Below are 23,319 nucleotides of genomic sequence, written 5' to 3'. Positions count from 1 at the left end.
TAGTGCTACAATATGCTTTTTTAAGTTTGCGTGTTATGTAGCCCTCTAGGATATCCTGAAACATCCTTCAGTTAAGAAATCTGTTTAACTTTGTGTAACTCTGCCTGTCTGAAGTCATGTGATACTGGGCTGCTTATTTCATGTAACACCTTGGAACAAGTCCCTAGAATTAATGTTCTCCTGAACATCCTCGAAAACCTTGACGTGGAAATCACAATTGACCTTAACGGTAGACATATGCTCTGTAGGAATTCCTGGAGGCAGAGTCAGCCATAGGCAAATATGTCATTAACAAAAGTATTTTCTCAGCGCGCAGTCACTTCTTCTTTTTTTAATTTTTATTGAAGTAACATTGATTTTTAACATTACGTAAATTTCAGGTGTACCTCTGCAACTGATTTGCCTCAGAAAACCTCCCCCATGGTCTTTAGCATTAGATTTGTCTCTTAATCTGTAGGTAAAGGTTGTATATTTTCCTGAAAGAATTTGAGACACTGGCAGGGATGGGAAAGTGTATTTATGGTTCTTATAGATTATAGATGTTTCTTACTCTGTTTTGTCTGAGTGCTGACTTTTGGTGGGTCAAAGTCCCTGCACATCAATGGAGGCACAGGCTTAGTGATAAGGGGATAAGATAACCTAGATTCAGTGTTTTCACAGGTGGAAATACCTGGGCTATGGGGAATTGGAGACAAGCTGGGATTCTCCCTGTCTGATTTGATTCTTTTCTCTCATCTCTACAGATTTCTCAGAGGAGAATGGCTATAAGAAATCACTCCAGAGTGACCGAGTTTCTTCTTTCAGGATTAACTGACCAACCAGAGCTTCAGCTGCCCCTTTTCTGCATCTTCCTAGGGATTTATATAGTTACCATGGTGGGAAATCTTGGCATGATCTCCATAATTGGGTTGAGTTCTCAACTTCACACCCCCATGTACTATTTCCTCAGTAGTTTGTCTGTTTTAGATTTCTGTGATTCTTCTGTCATTACTCCCAAAATGCTGGCAGGGTTTTTATGCAGAGATAAAGCTATCTCCTATTCTGGATGCATGACTCAGCTGTTTTTTCTCTGTATTTTTGTCATTTCTGAGTGCTACATGTTGGCAGCAATGGCCTATGATCGCTATGTGGCCATCTGCAGCCCCCTGCTCTACAATGTCATCATGTCCCCTAGAGTCTGTTCCCTGCTGGTGGCTGCTGTCTTCTCAGTAGGTGTTACCGATGCTGTGATTCACGGAGGTTGTATATTAAGGTTGACTTTCTGTGGATCAAACATCATTAAACATTACTTCTGTGACATCATCCCACTTATTAAACTCTCTTGTTCCAGCACTTATATTGATGAGATCTTGATTTTTGTCATTGGTGGATTTAACATGGTAGCCACGAGCCTGACAATCATCATTTCATATGCTTTTATCCTGTCCAGCATCCTCCGCATCCATTCTAAGGAAGGCAGGTCCAAAGCCTTCAGCACCTGCAGCTCCCACTTGACAGCTGTTCTTATATTTTATGGATCTCTCATGTCCATGTATCTCAAACCTGCTTCCAGCAGTTCACTCACCCAGGAGAAAGTGTCCTCAGTATTTTACACCACTGTGATTCCCATGTTGAATCCCCTGATATACAGCCTAAGGAACAAGGAAGTGAAAAATGCACTGATGAAACTCGTAAGAAGGAAAACATCTTCATAATTAATATGCTCTTCACTGAGATTTATTTCTGTTTCCAGAATCATATGTATGTATGTGTTTATGTCCTTAGTCTTTAAAAATAATTTGAAATGAGATGAAATTAGATATACATGATTAGGAATATATATATCTGAAATTATAGATATTCAGATTACTAAATATATTCACATATAGTAAGATTAATAAAATGTAAGACAACAACAATGAAAGTGAGAAGTAGCTAGCATTATAAATTTAAACATTTATATCATTGCCTGTTGAACATCAATTTTTACCTTGCTTTGTGAATCTAAGCCAAAAAGGAGAACAAAATCATGCTGGACTGTATAGACATATCAGAAAAAAAAAAAAACAAATTCTTTTGTGAGACAAAGTCTTTCTTCTTATTTACCTCACTCAAAAAGACATGTCTCTTATGGATATTTACATAGGAAATATTGAGTAGTGTGATGGAAATCATGACAACAATTTCACAACAATATGGAAGAACTTTTCTTGCTTGTTTCTTGTAAAGGGCTTAAGGCCAATGTTCTATCAAAGTGGAATTCAATGAAGAAGATTCAGCAAAGTGTTTGGCTAATATTATTTCAGTATTTGGTGTCTGGTCTTCTAAGGATAAGATATCACATCTAGATGAAAAGATGATATTTATAAGTCTTATCTAAATATAACTTTTTTCGGCTTGGTCAGTATAGGTGCAGTATTTTACAACTTTCTATTTATTATTTAAGTAGTAGTTTCTGTCTAGGCTGTAAACTAGGTGTCTTTAATTTCCTCCTTATAATATATTTTGAATTAAACACAATCAAAACGTTCATGGTTTTCAATAATAAACTCTTAGACAATCAACCAAAATGCACTGTGTGGAGAATGCAATGAGCTGATTAATTCAAATGCCAGGTCATGCAAGGACTTGGAATCTTGTTCTCAGTACAAAGAGAAGCCACTAGTATGTTTGTAAGCACAGTGATATAGTCTGTTTTACATTTAAAAATATCTTCTAGTTGTTGATTAGAAAAGACTTAGAATGTATGTGTGTGTTTGTGTGTATGTTTAGGGGAAGTTTTGATAGGGAAAAGAGGGACTATTGGCCAGAATGGACACTCGGACAACACTTTGGGTCCATTACAGTTCTCTTGGTAAGACTAGATGTTATTTTAATTACAGTAATGGCAGTAGAGATGGAAAAAAATGGATGGATTTAGTCACACTTCTGATTTTAAATTAATAAGATTTTCTGTTGAATTCAATGATTGATGCCTGAGAATGATAAATATTGATAAAATTAAAATAGAAATTAGGAAAATATAACTAACAAAATACACCAAGACCAGTCAAAATAAAATAACATAAATAGATCATAAAAGCCTACATAGTTGCCATGTTTGGGCTTCATACCTGTCTGAGTTTCTAAGTAGACAAAAGAATGACATTTTTTATATTAGAGTTGGTTATACAATTCTTATGACTGGAAAAAAAGAAGCATTCTAATTATTCCTGGTAAACAAAGTTTACTTGTAAAGGTGTAAAAAATCACTTCCAACTTCTTCCCCCTCTCTCAAAGAAACAAAAATAATTTACATAGAATTTATATATGGGTTACTAAAAGATGCTTGTAGGTAGTGCTTTTGAAAGAAGGAAAGTTGTGTTTTTGTATAAAGTATTTATACCTCTTTGCAGTGTTTCTGCCTCATGGAATGCCTCTCCCATGCTACTGACAGGTTGGTTGGGCTTGGAATATTTTTCTATTTAAAAGAAGATATTCCTCACCCATGTTTAGAAAGTCAATTGAGAAAAATACGAAAGAGGAGGCAAGAAAACAGGCTGAGCCAGGGATATATATTCCTGGGATATATCTCCACAATGTACACTGGTTAAAGAAGAAAAATCATATGATAATCTTAAGTGATGCAGAAAAAGCATTTTTCCAAACCCAACAGCCATTCATGTTTATCAGCAAACTTGAAATAGAGGGGAAGTGCTTAGTCGAAATTTAGGTATACATTTAAGTACAGTTGCTTTATGCTAAAAATTACAAAATGTTGATGAAAAAAATTAAAGAAGATCTAAATAAATGAAGAGTCACATCATGCTTATGGATTGGATGACTCAATAGTAAAGATATTAAGTCTCCTAAAATAGGTTTAATAGAATTCCCATAAAACCTCAGCAAGGTTTTTTTTTTGGTAGACATTGATTAAGTTTTTCTAAAATTTATTTGGAAAAGCACAAATGTTAGAATAGCTATAGCAACCTTACAAAAGAGGAATAAAGTGAGAGGACTCACTCTACACATTACTGAGCCCACTGTATAGCTATGGTGTAATCAAGACAGTGTGTTATTAAGAAAGGAAAGACATACAGAAACATAAAACAAAGTAAAAAATTCAGAAATAGATCCACACAAATATGGCCAACTGCTTTTTGACAAAGGTGTAAAATCAGTTTAGTGCACCAGAGAGGGGACTTTTCAATGAATGGTGCTAAAGCAAATGGACATCTATAAAAAAAAAAAAAAAAAGGAACTTCAACCTAATCCACATACCTGAAAAGTTAACTCAAAAGACAAGCTATGATGTGAGAGAAAATATTTTCAAATCACATAAAAGTAAAAGAACTAGAATTTAGAATATATAAACAGCTTTCAAAGTTTAGCAGTAAAGTTCAGGCTGGCCTGGTGGCATAGTGGTTTAGCTTGCGTGGCCCACTTCAGGAGCCCAGTTTTCTCAGGTTTGGATCCCTGGCATGAATCTACACACTGCTCATCAAGTCATGCTGAGGCAGCATCTTACATGCAAAAGATAGAGGAAGACTCGTACAGATGTTAGGTCAGGGACAATCGTCCTCACCAAAAAAATAATATCAACAGTAAGCAAACAAATAATCCAGATAGTAAATGGGCAAAATACATGAATAGACATTATCATAAAGAAAGTATTCAAACAGCAAATAAGCCATGAAACAATGTTAAACATCATTAGTCATTAGGGATATGTAAATTAAAACTAAAAGGAGATATCAATACATACCTATCAGAAAGACTAAAACAAAAATAATGACAACGTCAAATACTGGCAAGGATGCCAAAAAAACTGGGCAATTTCATAGATTGCCGGTGGAAACGGAAAATTTTATAGCCACTCTGGAAAGAAGTTGGGCAATTTCTTATAAAATCATGTGGCCACTGTAAGACCCAGGAATTGCATTTATGGGTGTTTATCCCGGAGAAATGAGCTTATATTCACACAAAAATCTGTGTACAAATGTTAATAGCAGTTTTATTTGTAATGGTCGAAAACAGGAAGCAATGTAGATCTTTAGTGAGTGAGCAGTTAAGCAATCTGTGAAACACTCATACTGTGAAATAGTATTCAGCAATATAAAGGAATCAACTATGGATACACAAAACCAATTTGTAGAGAATTATGCTGAGAGAAAAAGCTACTCTCAAAAGTTTACATCCTGTGTAAATCCATTTATATAACATTATTGAAATGGCACACATAATAATGGAAAAAATTAGCAGTTGCTAGGAATCAGGGATGGGGGAGAAAAAGGTGGTAGGTGTGACAATGAAAGGACAACATAAGGGATCCTTGTGCCGATGGGACTGTTCTGCATCTTGAAAGAATCAATACTCATACCTTGGCGGCGATATTTTACATAGTTTATTAAGATGTTATTATGCTGGAAAACTTGATAAATGACACATGTAATCCCCTGTATCATTCTTGCAACAGTATATGGATCTACAAGTATTTAAATTTAAAAGTATAATTAAAACAAGATTATGGTAGTTTAAAATTCTAGTCAAAATGTAATAAATAATATGCTTCAGAAAAAATATATGTAAGTAAGGGTATTCTGGTTAGTTGAGGTAATGGAAGCCACACAAATCTAAAACTCCCATCATTTCCTCCAGAAAACCAATAAAACATGACAAAGGGACAAAATGAAGCCACACAAAGCCCATAGCACTATAATAAGATTGAGAAAGTTCAAAGTGCATTTAAACAAAGACATATACAGCACATTTAAGATTGCTGTTTCCCATGCTTCTGCCACATGGCTTTGTAGAGAGTAGGAGCAGTTTGAAAAACGTTGTATGGAAGAGTAGAGATGAGCACTAGAAGCAGAACTAAAATTGATCTAAAATAACCAGAAAAAGAAAGTCCACTTTATTTGTGAAATACTAAAAATGTGTACCTGTAGATTAGAGCACCTATGATAATGAAGGAGTTTAACAGTGTGTGGGGGATGTGAGGAGGCAGTCTTGGGAAAATAATACTCTGGAGAAGGAAGCTATTAAAAGCAAGAGAAAGAGTCATTTTGGAAACTGTAGGGTGAATGGAAATATGAAGTAGGAGATAATTTATGATTCTACAGGCCAAAACCTGGAAGATCGTAATCTTTCTATATCCTCTTCTACCTTTCCACCTCCACCAAAGCCAGCTAGTGAAGAACTGTGCTTTGATACACTGATAGAAGATGATTCTTTTAAACTAGGAAACTTGTTCAAATCCCAAATGACTATACCTGTTCACGGAAATGGACAGGCACCAACTGTTTTTATCTGTGTAACAACTACTAAACAAGAAAGCAGAAAATGAGAGTCCAAACAATTTAGATAGCAATAAGTCCCTCCCCTCTTTCAAAATCCAATGGCAAAGCAGAGGAAAACTGTAATGCAACACTTCAAATTAAACTAAATTTCCTCAGACAAGGGTCTGGGTATATGATAAACTTCCTTAAATCAGAAATTCCATACTAAACATAGAAATGGATTAAAAAAAGAACTAAAATGAGAAGAAAACTCAGGAAAGATATAGAAGAGAATGACAAAATCATTATCAGAAATGAAGACTAAATACAGGTGGTCAAGGGGCCGGCCCCACGGCCGAGTGGTTAAGTTTGAGTGCTCCACTTCGGTGGCCCAGGGTTTCGCCCGTTTGGATCCTGGGCACGGACATGGCACCATTCATCAAGGCACGCTGAGGCGGAATCCCACATGCCACAACTAGAAGAACGCACAACTAAAAGTATACAACTATGTACCACTGGGGCTTTGGGGAGAAAAAGGAAAAATAAAATCTTTAAAAAAAATAAATAAAGGTGGTCAAGGAAGAAGAGATTCAAATAAAAGTGTAATAATGGGATTGAAGAGGAGCAGGAAATCAACTAAGAGAATGAAAATTAGATAAATAAATATGTAGAAAGGGCCAGTGAGAAAGTCGTTGGAATGAAAGGTGAAGAATATCTAAGATCCATATAATTGGAGTCATTGAAAAAGGTATACAAAACAATGGCCAGAACTAATATTTAAAGTCATAATCTCACAAAATCTTTCCAAAAATAAAAGAAGACCTATATCTACATATTGAAAGGGCTAAATTCTTATCAGGGAAAATTAACTTGCAATGATTCTCTATCAGTAATATCTTGATACAGTTATAAGATTCCTAGAGTCCTTAAGGTAAAGGAGACAAATAACCTAAAAAGGAAAGAGAATTAGGCTGACATAAGACTTCTCAAAAACAACTTATACATCAAGACATGAAGTATCATTTAAGCGACTAATAAAAAAAGCTGAAATGATGATTCTATATTCAACTAAGCATTCCTTCAAGTATCAATGCTATTGAAAAACCGTTTTAAGCATGTACAGAGCTCAAGGAATCCTATATCTATGAACTCTTCTTGAGGAATATACTGGAAGATGGACTTCATCCAATTGAGCGATTACCATAGAAACTTTATTATAAATACTGATGGTAAGTCTTTAATATATTTTATTGTAGACATAGGAAAAGAACAAAGTTTGGGGTGATAATAAAAGAATAATTTGTAATGTGAATATAACATATGTTATGCATTTGTTCTGAAAAACTAGAAACAATGCCCTAAAACAGAGGGGAAAAAGAGAGGAGAAGACGAAAGCTGAATAAGCTCATTAATTGTTGTGTAGGCGATAGGTGATATTTAAGGAGTACCATTAAAAATTCAACACCACATAGTTCAAAATTAAATAACAAAACAGGAATAAGGACTTTAAAATGGTATAAGTACAAAAAAAAATACAGGAGGGGAAACTTGCCTCACCAAATATCAAAACATATCTAAGCCTCTGTATTTAAAAAGTGAGGTACTGACTTGAACAAGCATTCAGACAAGTGGAAAAGAATAGAAAGACTAGAAATAGGCCAAATTACATTTTACTTATGATGAAGATAGAATCTCAAATCGTTGGAGCAAAGATGGAATTTTTAATCATACTGGGACAGCTAGTTGTGGATTTGGAAAAAGATAAAATTAGGTCTAAAATTAGACCTCACAATATATAAGGATACTTAAACGTTAGAAATAAAATGTGCAAGCATCAGAAGAAAACAGATGATTTTTCTTTAAGGTGAGTTTATGGAATTTTTTAAAACTATGATTCAAAGTTTATGTACAACAAAAGAATAGACTGATAATATGGCTCTCTAAAAATAAAAAACACTTTTGCATTGGAAAAACACCATAAACAAAACATAAAATATTTATAACATATATCATAGAAAAGTGATAATATCCCTGATTTATAAAGAACTCTTAAAATTCAAGAAAAATGTTCAAAACATGGTAGAGAAATGGACAAACAATTCACAAAGAAAAGATATGCAAAAATAGTTCTTGATATTCAACCTCACTAATGATAGCAGAAATGAATATTAAAACTACAATGAAATACCATTGCTCACATATCATGTTGGAAAAAATCAAAACATATAACCACGCAGTCTATGGTGAGGTTGTAAGGAAGCAGACTTTCTAATATATTGGAATGCAAATTAATATAATCCTGTGGAGAGAAGATTGGTAATATTTAACAAAATTACCTGTGCATTTACATTTTGACCCAGTGATCCTAGTTTAAGGAATTTACCTTGAAGATGCACTCCAACAATGTGAAATTACATGCAATTATTCATTATAGCATTGTTTTGCAATTGAAAATATTGGAAATAATATAAAAGTAAATACATGGGAAAGCAGTTGAATAAACTATGGCCATCACACTACAATGGAGTACCATAGAGCTATAAAAAAGAACAAAGGCAATCTCTATGAACTGATGTGGAATTGCTGTTGATTGGGTTCTTTGTAATAAATTTCATTTTTAAAAGTCTTACATATACGGAAAAATTGAGAAGATATCTCAGAGAGTTCTCACACCCAGTTTCCCTATTATTAACATCTTACCCTAGTATGACATATTTGTTACAATTAATGAACCACCATTGATAGGTTATTGTTACTTGGAGTCCACACTTTATTCAAATTTCCTTAATATTTGCCTACCAGGCTTTTTATGTTCCAGAATTCCATCCAAAATACCACATTACCTTGTTGTCTGTTGACAATATTGGGAGATCACAATTGACAGTATGAAGGAATACTGGTCAGGTATTTTGCAGCATGTCCCTCAATCGGTATTTGTGTAATGTTTTACTCATGATTAGACTGGGATAATGGGTTATTGGAAGGCAGACCACAAAGGTAAACTGCCATTTTTATCACATCATAGCAAGCATAAATACTATCACCATGATTTGTGACTGTTAATGATGACCTTGCTCACTGAGCTGAGGTGGTGTTTGTCAGGTTTCTCCAAAGTAAAATTACTGTATTTCCCTCTTTCCATACTGTACACTTTGGAAAAAGTCACTTCATGCAGTCCACACCGGAGGAGTGGGAAGTTACACTCCCTATTTTTGAGGGTGGATTATTTACATAAATTATTTGGAATTCTTCTGCAAGAGAGATTTGTCTCTATTTATTCATTCATCATTCATTCATTTGTTCACTTATTCATTTATTTAATTAGTCAATCATTTATTTATATCAGTATTGACTCACAGATACTTCTTTTGTACTTTGGGTTATAACCCAATGTTACTTTACTTTTCACTCCAGTTATTCCAGGCTTGGTTTGGCCATTCAATTTGCTCCTGTGCTTCCCCACCAATTTTGGTTACCCCATCAAAATTGATGCTCCCAATTTGACACGCCCGCATCAATCTTTTTGATAACTTTCTACTTTCTATCCCTACAAGATGCTCCAGGCTAATCTTGTACATTTCCTGCCCAATCCTAGAGTCCTCCAAGGAGATCTGTTTCCTTTTATTGGAGAATGTATTAGAAACCAAGGTCTGGGCACCAGGCATGCTCATTGCTACTTAGTGTAGTATCATTCAGACCCTTTCACGTGACAGATAAAAAAAATGTGTTTTTATTCTAACCTGTGTATATATACATATCTATAAATATTTCCATATATAACCATCTGTATCTATATTAAGTTAAACATAGGTTTATCTTGTTTCCAACTCTCATCCATTCTCATATGGATCTTTTTGACTTTCTCCTCTTGCTTATCTGTAAACTCACATTCAAACAGTGAAAAATTGGTTCCAATCATCTATTTCCATAATTGCTCTTTTCCAGTATACGTGTACTGAAGTATCAGAATAGCTAACCTATACCCCATAGAATACAGTGTTCTAGAGTACAGAACGAGAGTACAGTGCTTATGTGCAGTTCATTTGCCTTTAGACTTACAGACTCTACTAATTTCCAAAAATACTTAGGCCAGCACCTTTGCCCCAATATCTTTCAGTGAGTTGGTTTCATACATTTGCAATAGTGGATTCTATTGTGTGTCACAGTCTTCATTCTTTACTGGGATACCTAAACTCCTAAATGATTGTTAAAAATTTGCATACATTAAGGTTCACTCTTTGTGCTGTATCTATGGATTTTGACAAATGCATACTGTTTTTTATCCATCATTTCACTATCATGCAGAATAAAAATCCCCTGTGCTCCACCCATTCATCCCTTTCCCCTCATCCTGAGTCCCTGACAACCATTGATTATTTTACTATCTACAGTTTTGCATTTTCCAGAATATCATACAACTGAAATTATACAAGATGTAACCTTTTTATATTGGTTTCTTTCACTTAGAAATTTGCATTTAAGATTTCTCCTTCCTTTTGTGGCTTGATAGCTCATTTCTTTTAATTCTTGAATAATATTCCAGTTTATGAATGCAGCACAATTTATCCACTTAGCTGTTGAAAGGCATTGATTCCTTCCAATTCTTGGCAATTAAGAATAAAGCTGCTATAAACGTTAGTGTGCAGGTTTTCTGTGTGAACATGATGTTTCAAATCAATTGGGTAAATATCTAGGAGAGCAATTGCAGTATAGTATAGTAATATTATATTTAAAGTTCTTCTTGCTCTGCATGCTTGACAACATTTGGTACTGTTATTCTTTTTAAAATTCTACCTATTGTAATAGTTGTGTGGTGGTAATTTGTTTTGTTTAAATTTGTAATTCCCTGATGTCAAATGATGATGGGCATCAGCTTATATCCTTATTTGACATCTCTATATAATTTTGGTGAGACATCCATTCAGATATTTTGACTATTTTTGCTTGAGTTGTTTGTTTTCTGTTTAGTTTTAAGAGTTCCTTGTATATTTTGAATACGAATTTTTTGTTAGACATATGTTTTTCAAACATTTTATCCTAGTTTGAGGCTTGTCGTTGGACTCTCTTAGCAGTGACTTTCACAGAGCAGATATTTTTAATTTTAGAAAGCTTACTTTGTAATTTTTTGCCTTTCATAGGTCATGTTTTGTATTGTATCCTAAAACACATTTTCACACTCAAGGTAGTGTAGATTTTTTCTATGTCTTAAAGTTTTTTAGTATTTTGTCTATAATTAGGTCTGTGATTTATTTTTTGTGAAGTGTAAGATCTGTGTCTAGATTTATTTTTTTCTCCATATTGACATCTAATTGTTCCAGCACTATTTGGTGAAAAGACTATCTTTTCTCTATTAAATTGCCTTACTCTTTCATCAAGGATAAGTTAAGTATATTTGTGTGGGTCTGTTCCTCAGGTCTCTATTCTGTCTCACGGGCCTATGTGTCTATTATTGACCAATACCATGCTGTCTTCTAGCTTCATACCATGCTGTCTTGTAGCTTTATTATGTCTTAATCCTCCACCTTTGTTCTTCTTTCCAGGATATATTGCTAAGTGAAAAAAACAAAGAGTAAGACAGTATCTATGGTATTCTTTCTTTGATATAAAAAGGAATTGGAAATAAGGAAAAATGTATGGAATCTGATCTGCTCAAAAATAAGAACTGGAAGAATAACTCAAAGAATGAATGGTTATGAGCATGAATTAGGTAGACAGAATAGAAGAAATGTGCAGGGGATTTAGTGCTCCCTGAATACACATATTGTACATCTTAAAGTTCTGATTGGGAGAATATCTAATGTTTCATAGATTCACAAAAGGAAATAAAATCAATAAAGTTGGAGGGGAGAATACAAAATTCAATACAAACACAAATAAATAAACAGAACCATATTTTAAATGAAAAACCTTTGGACAATAAAACAAGAATGCTAGTAATCCAAGTAAACTTTGAATATGGTACTTGGACTATATGCCCTCAGGTTAAAACAAAAAGAGTTCTAAGCAAACATTGAACCCTAGTTAGTAGGCTTCTTTTATATCAGAGTCATTTGTTAGCAATTCTGAAACTACTCTGTATATTCTAGTATTGAATAGTAAGTAAATACATTGTGAATAATGGGAACCAAGTTTCTCACTGTTGGAAGGGAGTTTTGGATATGAAAAATGGGAAGCATAAAATGAACACTGTCATAATAGATTGAAATTGAAAATATCAGTGCAGACGTATATATATATATATATACACATATATATATGACATGTATATATGTATATATGTACGAGCAGAAATAGACATAAATGTGTTTGCATGTATATGGATGTGCATGTATAAGTATAGGCATGTACATATATCTATTTAGTAACCCCGTCTGCTTAGATGGCTTAAAGCAATGGCACCCCAATAGCAGTGAGTATACCCAGAGCCCATATTTTAGTTTTAACATATCATTATCAAATTAAAAGAATCAGAGTTCTTTAGAGAAATAGTTGATTCCAATTTGGGGGCAAAGAAGTACAAGATGAAACTGTAATCTCATTTTGTGCCACAAAATGATGAATACTTGCCAAAAGGACACAGGATCCTACTTAAAGTGGCTTCCACTGGATAAATCCAGGAAAATTTGAGAATTAATATAAATTATTTGTGAAGATGTCTTCAATAAAGTCACCACAAACAGTGAATTAGTGAATTCTTAACTAACAGCACTATAACTTGTGTCAACACAGCCAATAGCACTATAACTCATGCCTTAACAAAGTTTATCTAATGCATGAGTTTTCTCCATAAGGCACATCACAGCATTTTTGAACTTAGAAAACACTAGACAGCACTTAGCTCTATGCTTAGAGAAGATTTTAAACAGTGAAATAACCAACAAAAAGCAAAAACTTGTGTTAAGCATAGCACTAAACAGACCATGAAAGTAGCGTCTGTTTACATTATGAAACCTGAACCAAGAAAACATCATTGCCTTGTTTGATCTTAGCTGGGAATGTGTGTCGGGTGACAGGTTTTTTGCCACTCTGTGCATGTCTGAGATTGACCACAGAAGCACTAGGAGTATTGATTTGGGGCTTACAAATAAATTTTAGCAAGTAGAAGAATTTGCAAAGATTTAATCCACAAATAATGAGGATTAACTGTAATGACAATAAAAGATTTTAATCGTTTGAATAAAATAGTAGTTCAAGTGTTCACAATAATATAAATAGATAAATAATAAGTAAATAAACACATAAATAAATGAACACTCTTTCTCACAGTGCAAAGCCAATTAAAAAATGAAGAAAGAATAACAGAATTAGAAAATCATCATTTGTTAATCATCATCATAATTAATTTATGCAAGAATTGTCAAAGGATGTTAAAACTAGGAAGTGAAATTTTAAGGAGATTAGTCACAGTGTATCTTTCCAGAAGATACTTATAAAGTAGAAAGAGTAAAATAGTAGCTTTACAATGGAGAAACGTGGTGGTCCTCACATCAAACAAATGATGATAGTTAATATCCCTGGTAAGGGGCAAATCGACAACGTGTGCCCCTGATACAATTCACTGAGAACAGGAAATTGCTTCTATTCTATTTCTACCAAAGGTGTATAACCTGACCCCAACCCTGAAAAAATACAAAATGACTACAAATTGAGAGATAAACTATAAAATTACTGTCCAGTACTCTTCAAAAATGTCAATTGTGCGAAATTCAAAGAAAGTCTAAGGAACTGTTTTCGAGAAAAGGATACTAAAAACATATGGTGACTGCGTGCAATAGATGATCTTAGATTTTCGTTTGCTATAAAGGACCTCTGGGGATAATTGACAACGTCTAAGGAAGGTCTGAGATTAGATAGAAGTATTTTTCAGTATTAACTCCTTAATTTTGAGAATTGTTCTTGGTTATATAAAAGATGGTCCTTGTTTTAGGAAACACAAATGAAGTACGTAGAGGCAAAGGGGCATAAATTGTTTCAGAAAAATATATGATAGATAAAGACAGAAACAGAAAATGATAAAGCAAATATAGTAAAACATTAACCCTTGGAGAATCTGTATGAATATACATATAAATTTTATGGGTCTGAAATTATATTTAAACAATTTTAAAAAGTAATCATTTCAATAAAAATATTAACTTGCGTATAATATGGTTATTACCATGTTTAGAAATAAAACGTATGACAACAATAATATAGAGGAAAAGATGGAAAAGATATGTATATAATTGTAAGGCTGTTACATTACACAAGAAGTGGTATAATATCTCAAGGTAGAGTATAATGAATTAAAGATTAATACAGTATACATCAGAGATGCCACTAAAAATTAAAAAAAAGACAGGAGTATCTGGTAAGCAAAAAATGGAATATTAAAATAAAATTCAATAAATCTAAAAAATAAAACAGGAAAAGAGGGGACAAGAGAACAACAAAAATTATGGAACAAAGAAAACAGGTAACAAATAGTATATTTAAACCCAATTATGTCAATAATTAAATTATCTATTAATGATCTGAAAACATTTGAAAGGCAGAGATTGTCAGTCGAGATGAGAGAAACAAGACCCACCTATATACTATCTAAAGCAGTGCTGTCCCAGAGATTTAATGTGAGTCAAAGGTGTAATTTTAAATTTTCTAGTAGCCACAATTAAACAAGAAAAAATAAAGTGTTGAAAATTATTTTCATAAAATATTTTATTTAATCCAAAATACTTAAAATATTTCAATATAATTCATTAACATATTAATGTCATTAATGAGTTATCGTATGTTCTTTTTTCAGTATTTGAAGAAATACTAAATTTGAAGATTTTTTTCAGTTTTTGAAGAAAACTTCAAAATCCAGTATGTATTTTATACTTAGATCTTTTCTCAATTAGGATGCTAAATTTTCATCAGAAATTTTTGATATGAATTGAGATTTCATAAAATTTACAGTTGAAAAGTAGATTAATACAGCCAAGGTATTCCAAACATAGTTTAAAATTTCCTTTTGAGATGATGGAAATCTTGATTGTGGTCATAGTTACATGGGTGTATATATTTTTAAACAAGCTAACAAACTTCTTGAATGCTATGTGTCAAATTGATGCATTTTTGGGGCATTTAAATTTACTACAGTAAATGAAAAATGAAAAATATTAAATTTCTCACTCTAAGTAGGACATAGAAAGTTATAGCAAGCCATAAATTCTTGCTGAAACAATCATAAAATTAAAAAGCTTGTAAAAATTGTATTAAAGACATCTAGGATCTTAATAAAATTAATAATATTTCTAATAGAGGTTTATTTATTAAGTAACAACAATGATAACATTTTACATGAACCTTATAAGATGTATCTAAATACTCATAAGAAAAGTGATGGTCTAATTTTTTCAAATGAAGCATATAAATAAGTGAACTAAGCAAAAAATTTATGATACTGGAGAAGATAATATCCTAAGCAAAGAAGAAAGAGAATAATGAATATAAAGCCTGAAATTCATTCATCAGAAAACAGAAAATCAAAGAATTGATAATCACACGAAATAGCCAATTATTTAAATGAATATACCAATAAAACTGAAAATAAGAACAAGGGAAACAATAAACACACAAAATGGAAACAGGGAATGGATGATAAAAGAGAGATTTTTAAAATAAGTAAAAATAAAACGTGTACCTACCTCTCTACAGTAACTTGAAAGTCTCAGTGAAATGGATCAATTTTAAGAAAAAATTTACATTAACTCAAAGAGGAATTTAAAGCCTAAGCAAATTAAAAAATAAAAGTTACAAAGAATTTCTTCCAAAGCAGGATCCAACCCTAGTAAATATTATTGGAGTGTTCTATAAAAACCATCAAGAAGTAAATTTTCCAGAATGTAGAGAAACTTAAGATAGTCCAAATTCTTTGGGTATAATCCTGATGTCAAAGTCTACCAAGACAGCATGAAAGGCAAACTCTAAACGATGATTTTACCAATGAATACAGATGTAAAAGTCCTAAAACTAATACTAAAATAAAAACAGGAGCACATTAAAATTGCATCCATAAATTTTAAAATCTCTTTATATTAAGGAATGTATTCAAATGTATTTCATATGAATTGATAAAATTAGAAAATATTGATAATCTCAATAAAACAAAACAACCAAAAAAACTTCAAAGTACTTAATAATCTCGTAATAAAATGATTTTACCTCAACAGATTAGAAAAGCTATATATAAAACTAAAAGGAGAGAAAGAAGAGAAAGATGTTTGCTATTACCATTCTCTAATATTTTTCTGAGTTTATGGCTAATTTCAAAGAGATGAAATATATATGAATGCATTATTTAAAAAACAAATAAAGCTAGGTAATACTGGTAAGAGAACTGACATAATTTTGAATGGAATGAAATCAATATTCTTGAAATAAATCTTGATATATATAGAAAATCAATATATAGAAATAATACAAACCAATGGCAAACAGTAAGTTACACAATAGATACAATTTGAAAATTCAGCTCCTTAGAAAAATGTTAGCTCTTCACCTGAGAAACTTCCAGACTATTCATAGATTTCAACAGAAAATAAGTAAATAAAAGGACACAAGAATAAAACCTAGGTAATATAGGATGAATATTGGAACTCAGGAAGACTTTCTAAACATAAAAAGCAAACAAAGAAACCATGGAATAGTATTCAAAAGACAAAAAAAGTTGTCTTGACCACAAAACAGTTAAGAACGTAACAGTTTATGGAAATTATAAATACACATATCAACACAAATATATATATATATATTTTACTGGTGAGGAAGATTGGCCCTGAGCAAACATCTGTGCCAATCTTCCTCTATTTTATGTGGAATGCTGCCACAGTGTGGCCTGACAAGTGGTGCTAGGTCTGTGCCCAGGATCCAAACCTGTGAACCCTGGGCCACCAAAGTGGAGTGCGTGAACTAACCACTATGCCACCAGGCTGGCCTGATACATAAACATATTTAAATAAATATATACCTATCTACATATACATACACATGCATATGTGCGTGTAAATATGTGCTTATTTATGTGTAAATAGAACTTCTATTCTTAATAAATAACTCACAAAGAAGATAAACAAGGACTACAAAACAAATAATGCAAAATCTGGGCAAAGAACAGAGACACCCCTATCAATATGACAGTCATGAAAGAATTTTTAAAAGACAAAATAATTATTTATCCTCAATAATAGTTAGAAATGCATATTAAAATTAGATTTTTAGAAAATTCAATTGAAAAATGATGTGAAGATTGATAATATCTACTGGTGGCTAGAGTGTGGTGAGACTGGATATCTCACATACCTAAATTGGAATAAATTTTCTGAAAATCAATATATAACAAGCACTCATTAAAATTTTCTTATCTTTCAGGGATATGTTCTAATAATTTACCTCATTAATATGCATAAAATATTATCAAATACATAAATGACCTTTAAAATCTTTAACAAGAATAATTTCCCAAAAACAAATAGTAGAGAACAATAAAGTCAGATTAAAGAGCAGGTTTGAGGTAGTTGGCTGAACTCTTACTTTCTCAGGGAACTGTTTTATTGATCTACTTTATACATTTAAATCTTTGATCTATATAGTAATTTAGCATAGTTATAAATTAGGATGCAAAAGAAAGATACAAAAAGAGAATTTTGGAGACAAATAATTGCAAATTTAATCTTTGAATTGTAAGCTGTGGTGTGGTGATGCAAAAAAATCTCCAAGTTAGAAGGAGAGCAGATAATTTATCCTACAGGGATGGTTTACTTGAGTCATTGCTCCTCCATGCTCTGGTCCTGGGTGTGGTCCCCAGTGACATTTGGCTTTGGAGAGCACCAGGCAGGTTTGCCTGCCCCATGCCTGGTATTTACCTCCTGCTTTGTCTATAATCCCTTTGCACTAAAACTAGCCAACTTTTACTCCCCAAAGCCCTCTCAAGGGTCTGATGGAATCTTTGCAGTCTTAAATATTTTGACCTGAATTTATATATCAGTGGTTGCCCTTGGGGTGTCTTTAATGGGAAGCTCCAGGTAAGTGAACCACAGATATTTCATGTGTTTCTTTGGCTTTTTCTCATTCATTTGGAGGTATTCGATCCTGAAATTACTCCTCTGACAACAGGATGTAGAGTTTAGTTTTTGCTGTTCTGCTGACTAAACTTGAGAACTTAGCATGTCATTTCACTTCTCTGGCCCTCAACTCTACTAGAGTGACTTTGTATTCTAGTTTAAGATGACTTTTCCTGCTATGGTCTCCCCACTTTTAGGATGAGGAAGAAGATTTAAAGTTAGAGTAAGTGTTTCCTTTGTTAATAGCAATACAGGTTCACTTAAATAGAGTAAACAAAAGGCCTAAGTACTTCTGATCCTACTAGCCTAGTAGATTCTACTAGGAAAATTCACAAATTTTAAATCATTTACTTATATTGGATGTTCAAATGCCACAGCTAGGTGGTAGTAACGGTTAAGTTGGATACCCTCCCTCTATCCAAAATCGGGATTTACCTGAAGTTAAGCTCACAATCTGCCCTCTCTCTACTTTTCCAATATTATCTCTTATGACTATTTTTATTTCAAACAAGACATTTTGACTTTACCCCGACATTTCCTCCATTGCCACACCTCCACATAGTTCCTTAATCTATCCCTTCCCTCTGAAATGTATCCTTTCTGTCCTACCTTATTTCTGATAGCTAAAAGTACATTCTAAATTTCAAGATATGCTATCATTTACTTATATTCAAGATATTGCTATCTAGTGCTCCTCTAGGCATTAGGCTAAAAGCTTTCTATTCATTATCAAATTTCACGCTTAAATCAGCTCTCCAGAGTAAATGTTATTATCCCCATTTTACAGTATAAAAAACTGTGAGGTAGGCATCATTGCCCACATTGTACAGATTAGATTTAGAACAATTGAGAGACATTATACAGGTGTGCAGTTAATGGATCCAAAGGCCAGGGTCTGTACAGATGATGCAGGGCGCACATTACTCTCTCTATCAATGTTGTTTCTATAATGCTAGCCGAAGTTATGGATATTGAGCTTCTGCAAGGTGCTTGACAGTAGAGACTCTGAGATGAAGGAAACATACTCCTGACCCTGAGGTCTCACAGTTCCTTATTTCTCCAGGCAGGAAGGATGTTTTTCCTCCCAATAGCACTGTACCTGTAATGTTTTAGAGATATTTATCACATTTTAAATTTATTCTTAATTTTTGTTTTATGCTTAGTTTACAAAGTGATTATTTTCTTATCTTTCAATCTAAAATGATATGCAAGAAGGTGGAGATCTTAAATAACTTATTCATTATTTCTGTAGTTGCTAGTACTCTCTGCTTACACAAAATATTCTGAGAATAAATGATTACTGAATTGGACTGAATAGAAAATTCACACACATATGTAAAGAATTATGTCTAAAATCGTATGTTGAAGAAAAACACGCTATGCCAGTTAAAAAACTAAAATCTACATTTACATTTCTAGCTATAAGATACGTTACAGCGAAGGTCCCATCAAATCTAAGGAAAGGTTTCAGGTATGACGAACTAGAGTAAACTCTCTTTCCTATCTCAGTCTCACCAGTGAATCTGCTTAAAAACAGATAGAGGTTGTAAAAAAAATCATAACATATATATTTATAAATCATATCTAAATATCTCAGTGAGGCAAACTGGGTATACTGTTATCATTTTCCTTTTACTGGCAGGAAAATTGAAGTTGAGAGAGATTAAGTAACTTTCCCAAGATCACACATATATTAGTGCAAAACTAGAACTAGAATGTAGGCTCTCTGATGTAGTTTCCACAAGAATAGGTTTTTGTCAGGCTGTTCGTAGGATCTTGAATCCAAACTAGTGTGTTCTATGGTGCCCCAGGTAGAACAGCTTGTCCAGAAATTCAAGCTTCCGTAGCTGATCTTATAAAAGGTTCATGTCTGGAATAAGATTATTTGAAGCTAGTGCCTACACTACAGTTTTTCAAGTAACTCTTTAGTGTAAGAGTTAAATTGATAGGGAACTCAAAAGTGGCAACATATCATTGTAAGGCAACTAACCTTCAAGATCATTGCATGATTTTCATCAATATCATTAATGAAGCTCATTTTGAAGGTCAAGATGAAGCTAGATTTTTTCTCAGTGTTGTTCAGTAGAACTTTCCGTGACGATGGAAATGCTCTATATCTGCACTGGCTAACATGGGAGCCCCTAGCCACACAAAGCTATTGAGAGCACTTGAAATGTGGCTAGTGTAACGTGAAAATTGAGCTTTAAATTTAGTTTAATTTTAAATTATCACATGTGCCTAGGGGCTATAGTATTAGGCAGCACAAGCTTAGATTATTCTCCTCAGAACTGAAGCGTTTTGAAAAGTGGGAATTTGAGCAAACACTAAAATATTTCCCAGCTAAATTTTTCCAAGTCTTCCCTATCTTCTGCATTCTTCTGGTGGTTCGTTTTTATTTTTTTATTTTAATGTGTCTTTTAATTTTCCTTCACGTGTTATTGAAAACATATAATAGAGAGAACAGTGTTGTATAAAGTAGGCACTCAGTTTGTTGGATGTGGTATTACGTTTAGACCCAGGCCCAAAGAATTCTTTTCTTTTTAAATTTTTAAATGTTTTTGAGGAAGATTAGCCCTGAACTGTCATCCGCTGCCAATCCTCCTCTTTTTTGCTGAGGAAGACTGGCCCTGAGCTAACATTCGTGCTCATCTTCCTCTATTTTATATATGGGATGCCTGCCACAGCATGGCTTGACAAGCAGTGCATAGGTTCGCACCCTGGATCCGAACGGGCAAACCCCAGGCAACCGGAGCAGAACCCGTGAACTTAACTCCTGTGCCACCGGGCTGGCCCCCCGAAGAATTCTTTGCCAGGACTCTTCTCTCACCTGTTAACTTCATGGTGGGTGAGGCATCAGAGGAGCCGGGGTGAAGTGCCCATCTGGACCCTAGTTTGCCTCTTCTCCCTATGCTTCCAGTACTCAGGACTTTGCCCAAATCACCCTAATCCCACCAGCAGGGGCATTTCTAAGTCTGTATTCCCAATGATGGGTGGTGACATAAGTAAGTGCACCCTTAGTTCTGAGGGTTAGCCAAAAGGTGACCACTGTTTTCTGGGTGGTGGGGCAGGAGACAGAGCTTGAATTTGCAAACTGGGGAGCACACACATAAAAGGAGGCTCCTCATGTGCAGTGCTTAGGCAGGAGTGAAGAGAAAACAAGCTGGATGGAGTTGCCTCTTTCCATCCTGTCACCCTCCAGAGCAGAGTCCAAGGTGACCAAGAATTCCACAATCAAACCTGGCCTTCTGGGCCATTTATGAAAGTATATTCAACAAATGAGTCAGAATATATTTCATTTAACAGTTTATTAGCTTGAGTTTTAACTTTAAATATTTAGACGTTTATACTGGTCTCCATTTGTACTCTTGCCATGGGACCTGTAAATATTAGAGATGGATCTGGTGAGCGACTGAATGAATGAATTGGTGGATTAAATCCTGAATTATGTTTGAGTGATTTAATAATTGATAAATACAATCGATTTGTGTGACTCAGCTCAAAAGTGGAGAAGCAGACCTACTGTCTAAAGGAGTGGTGTGATGTGAGGGTGACAGAAGAGAACACACTCCAAATACTTGCCTTGTGCCAGGCATCAATGCCAGAAATTCTACCTCCTCTTCTTTCCTTCTTTCTTCCTTTCCCCCTCCCTCTCGTGCCCCCTCTCCCTTTTCTTCCTTCTTTCTTTAACCAATATTTCTTGGTTTCTATTATGTGTCATACACCTTTAAGCTCCTGAGGTAGAAAGATCAACAAGACTTAGTCTCTGCCTTTAGAGTCATATAGATTGGTGGGAGAGGCAAATGCTTAAATAATAATTCTATGAAGAATGAAGCTGTGTGCAGATGTTATATTAGGTGGTATCTATTGTTTGTGCACCAGTTTGAATTAGCAGCCATTGTACTTATCAATAGCATAGGCAATGGGAGGGGGGATTTGGTGCAAGTAAAATATACTGCCTCTGCTTGACTTTTACTCTGATCTGACTTTGTTTAAATGAGTTTATAGGGTTGCACATTTAGCCAAGAAAGGCTGTTTCCTGGGGCCAGGAAGTTGTGCACGAAAAAACTGGAATTTACTTGGCAGATAAGTTGGAGAAGACCTTTCCATAATATGTTCTCTGAAGAAGGGAGGAACAGTTAGACTGAAGACCTGAGACAAAGAGGCGGTAAGTCAGAAGAGATCAGATAAAAGACTGAGCACAGAGGAGTCTGAGTAGAGAGCCTGAAGGAAGCTGCTGGCGTCTTTAGCAGAGGAATTCCACTTGAGTAGATGGAGAGTCAGGCAGGAAGCAAAGCAGCTGGGACAGAAAATTGATGATTTCCTGTTTCATCGTAGGGAGTCTTGTCTATGCAAGGAGGTCAGAGCAGTCGATTGGGAGAAACCTGTTTTCAGATACAGCATGGTACAATTTATTAAAAATTGTGTCTTCAGAAACTCATGTGTTGTTAAAACAATCCCGGAGGGGAGGGAAACATGCTAAATTTCTTTGGGAAAAAAAAATGAAGAATAAAAATCACATGATCATCTCAATATATGCAAAGAAAGCATTTGACAAGATACAGCATCCATTTATGAATGTGGTATATCACGCTGATAGATTTGTGGATGTTGAACCATCCCTGCATCCCTGGAATGAAACCCACTTGATCATGATGTATGATCTTTTTAATGTATTGTTGTCTTCTATTTGCTGGTATTTTGTTGAGGATTTTTGTGTAGATGTTCATCAGTGATAGTGGCCTGTAATTTCCTTTTTTGTGGTGTCCTTGTCTGCTTTTTTTATCAAGATAATGACGTTTAAAGTAGCTATTGAAAAAATAGGTTTATTGTCATTTTCTTACTTTTTTTCTGATTGTTTTAGTGGCTTTTCTCTGTTCCTTTCTTCTTCTCTTGCTCTCTTCCCTTGTGGCTTGATGGCTTTCTTTAGTAATACGTGTGATTTCTTTCCTCTTATTTGCTTACTTATAGGTTTTTAGTTTGTGATTACCATGAGGTTC

The 23,319-nt window shown here is 34.0% G+C and overlaps 1 protein-coding gene across 1 annotated transcript; it reads left to right on the top strand.

Annotated features, from left to right (window-relative positions):
• The first annotated feature begins 758 nt into the window (after positions 1–758).
• LOC124251748 (olfactory receptor 8D4-like) lies at positions 759–1,694 on the top strand. The gene has a single exon (XM_046684581.1). It carries the CDS (start codon positions 759–761, stop codon positions 1,692–1,694), a length of 936 nt encoding a protein of 311 aa, XP_046540537.1.
• Positions 1,695–23,319: the final 21,625 nt, after the last annotated feature.

This window comes from Equus quagga, chromosome 14, assembly GCF_021613505.1.
Source record: "Equus quagga isolate Etosha38 chromosome 14, UCLA_HA_Equagga_1.0, whole genome shotgun sequence".
Classification (NCBI taxonomy): domain Eukaryota; kingdom Metazoa; phylum Chordata; class Mammalia; order Perissodactyla; family Equidae; genus Equus; species Equus quagga.
The sequence above is the reverse complement of the archived record's forward strand: the minus strand, read 5'-3'. Positions and strand labels throughout refer to the sequence as shown.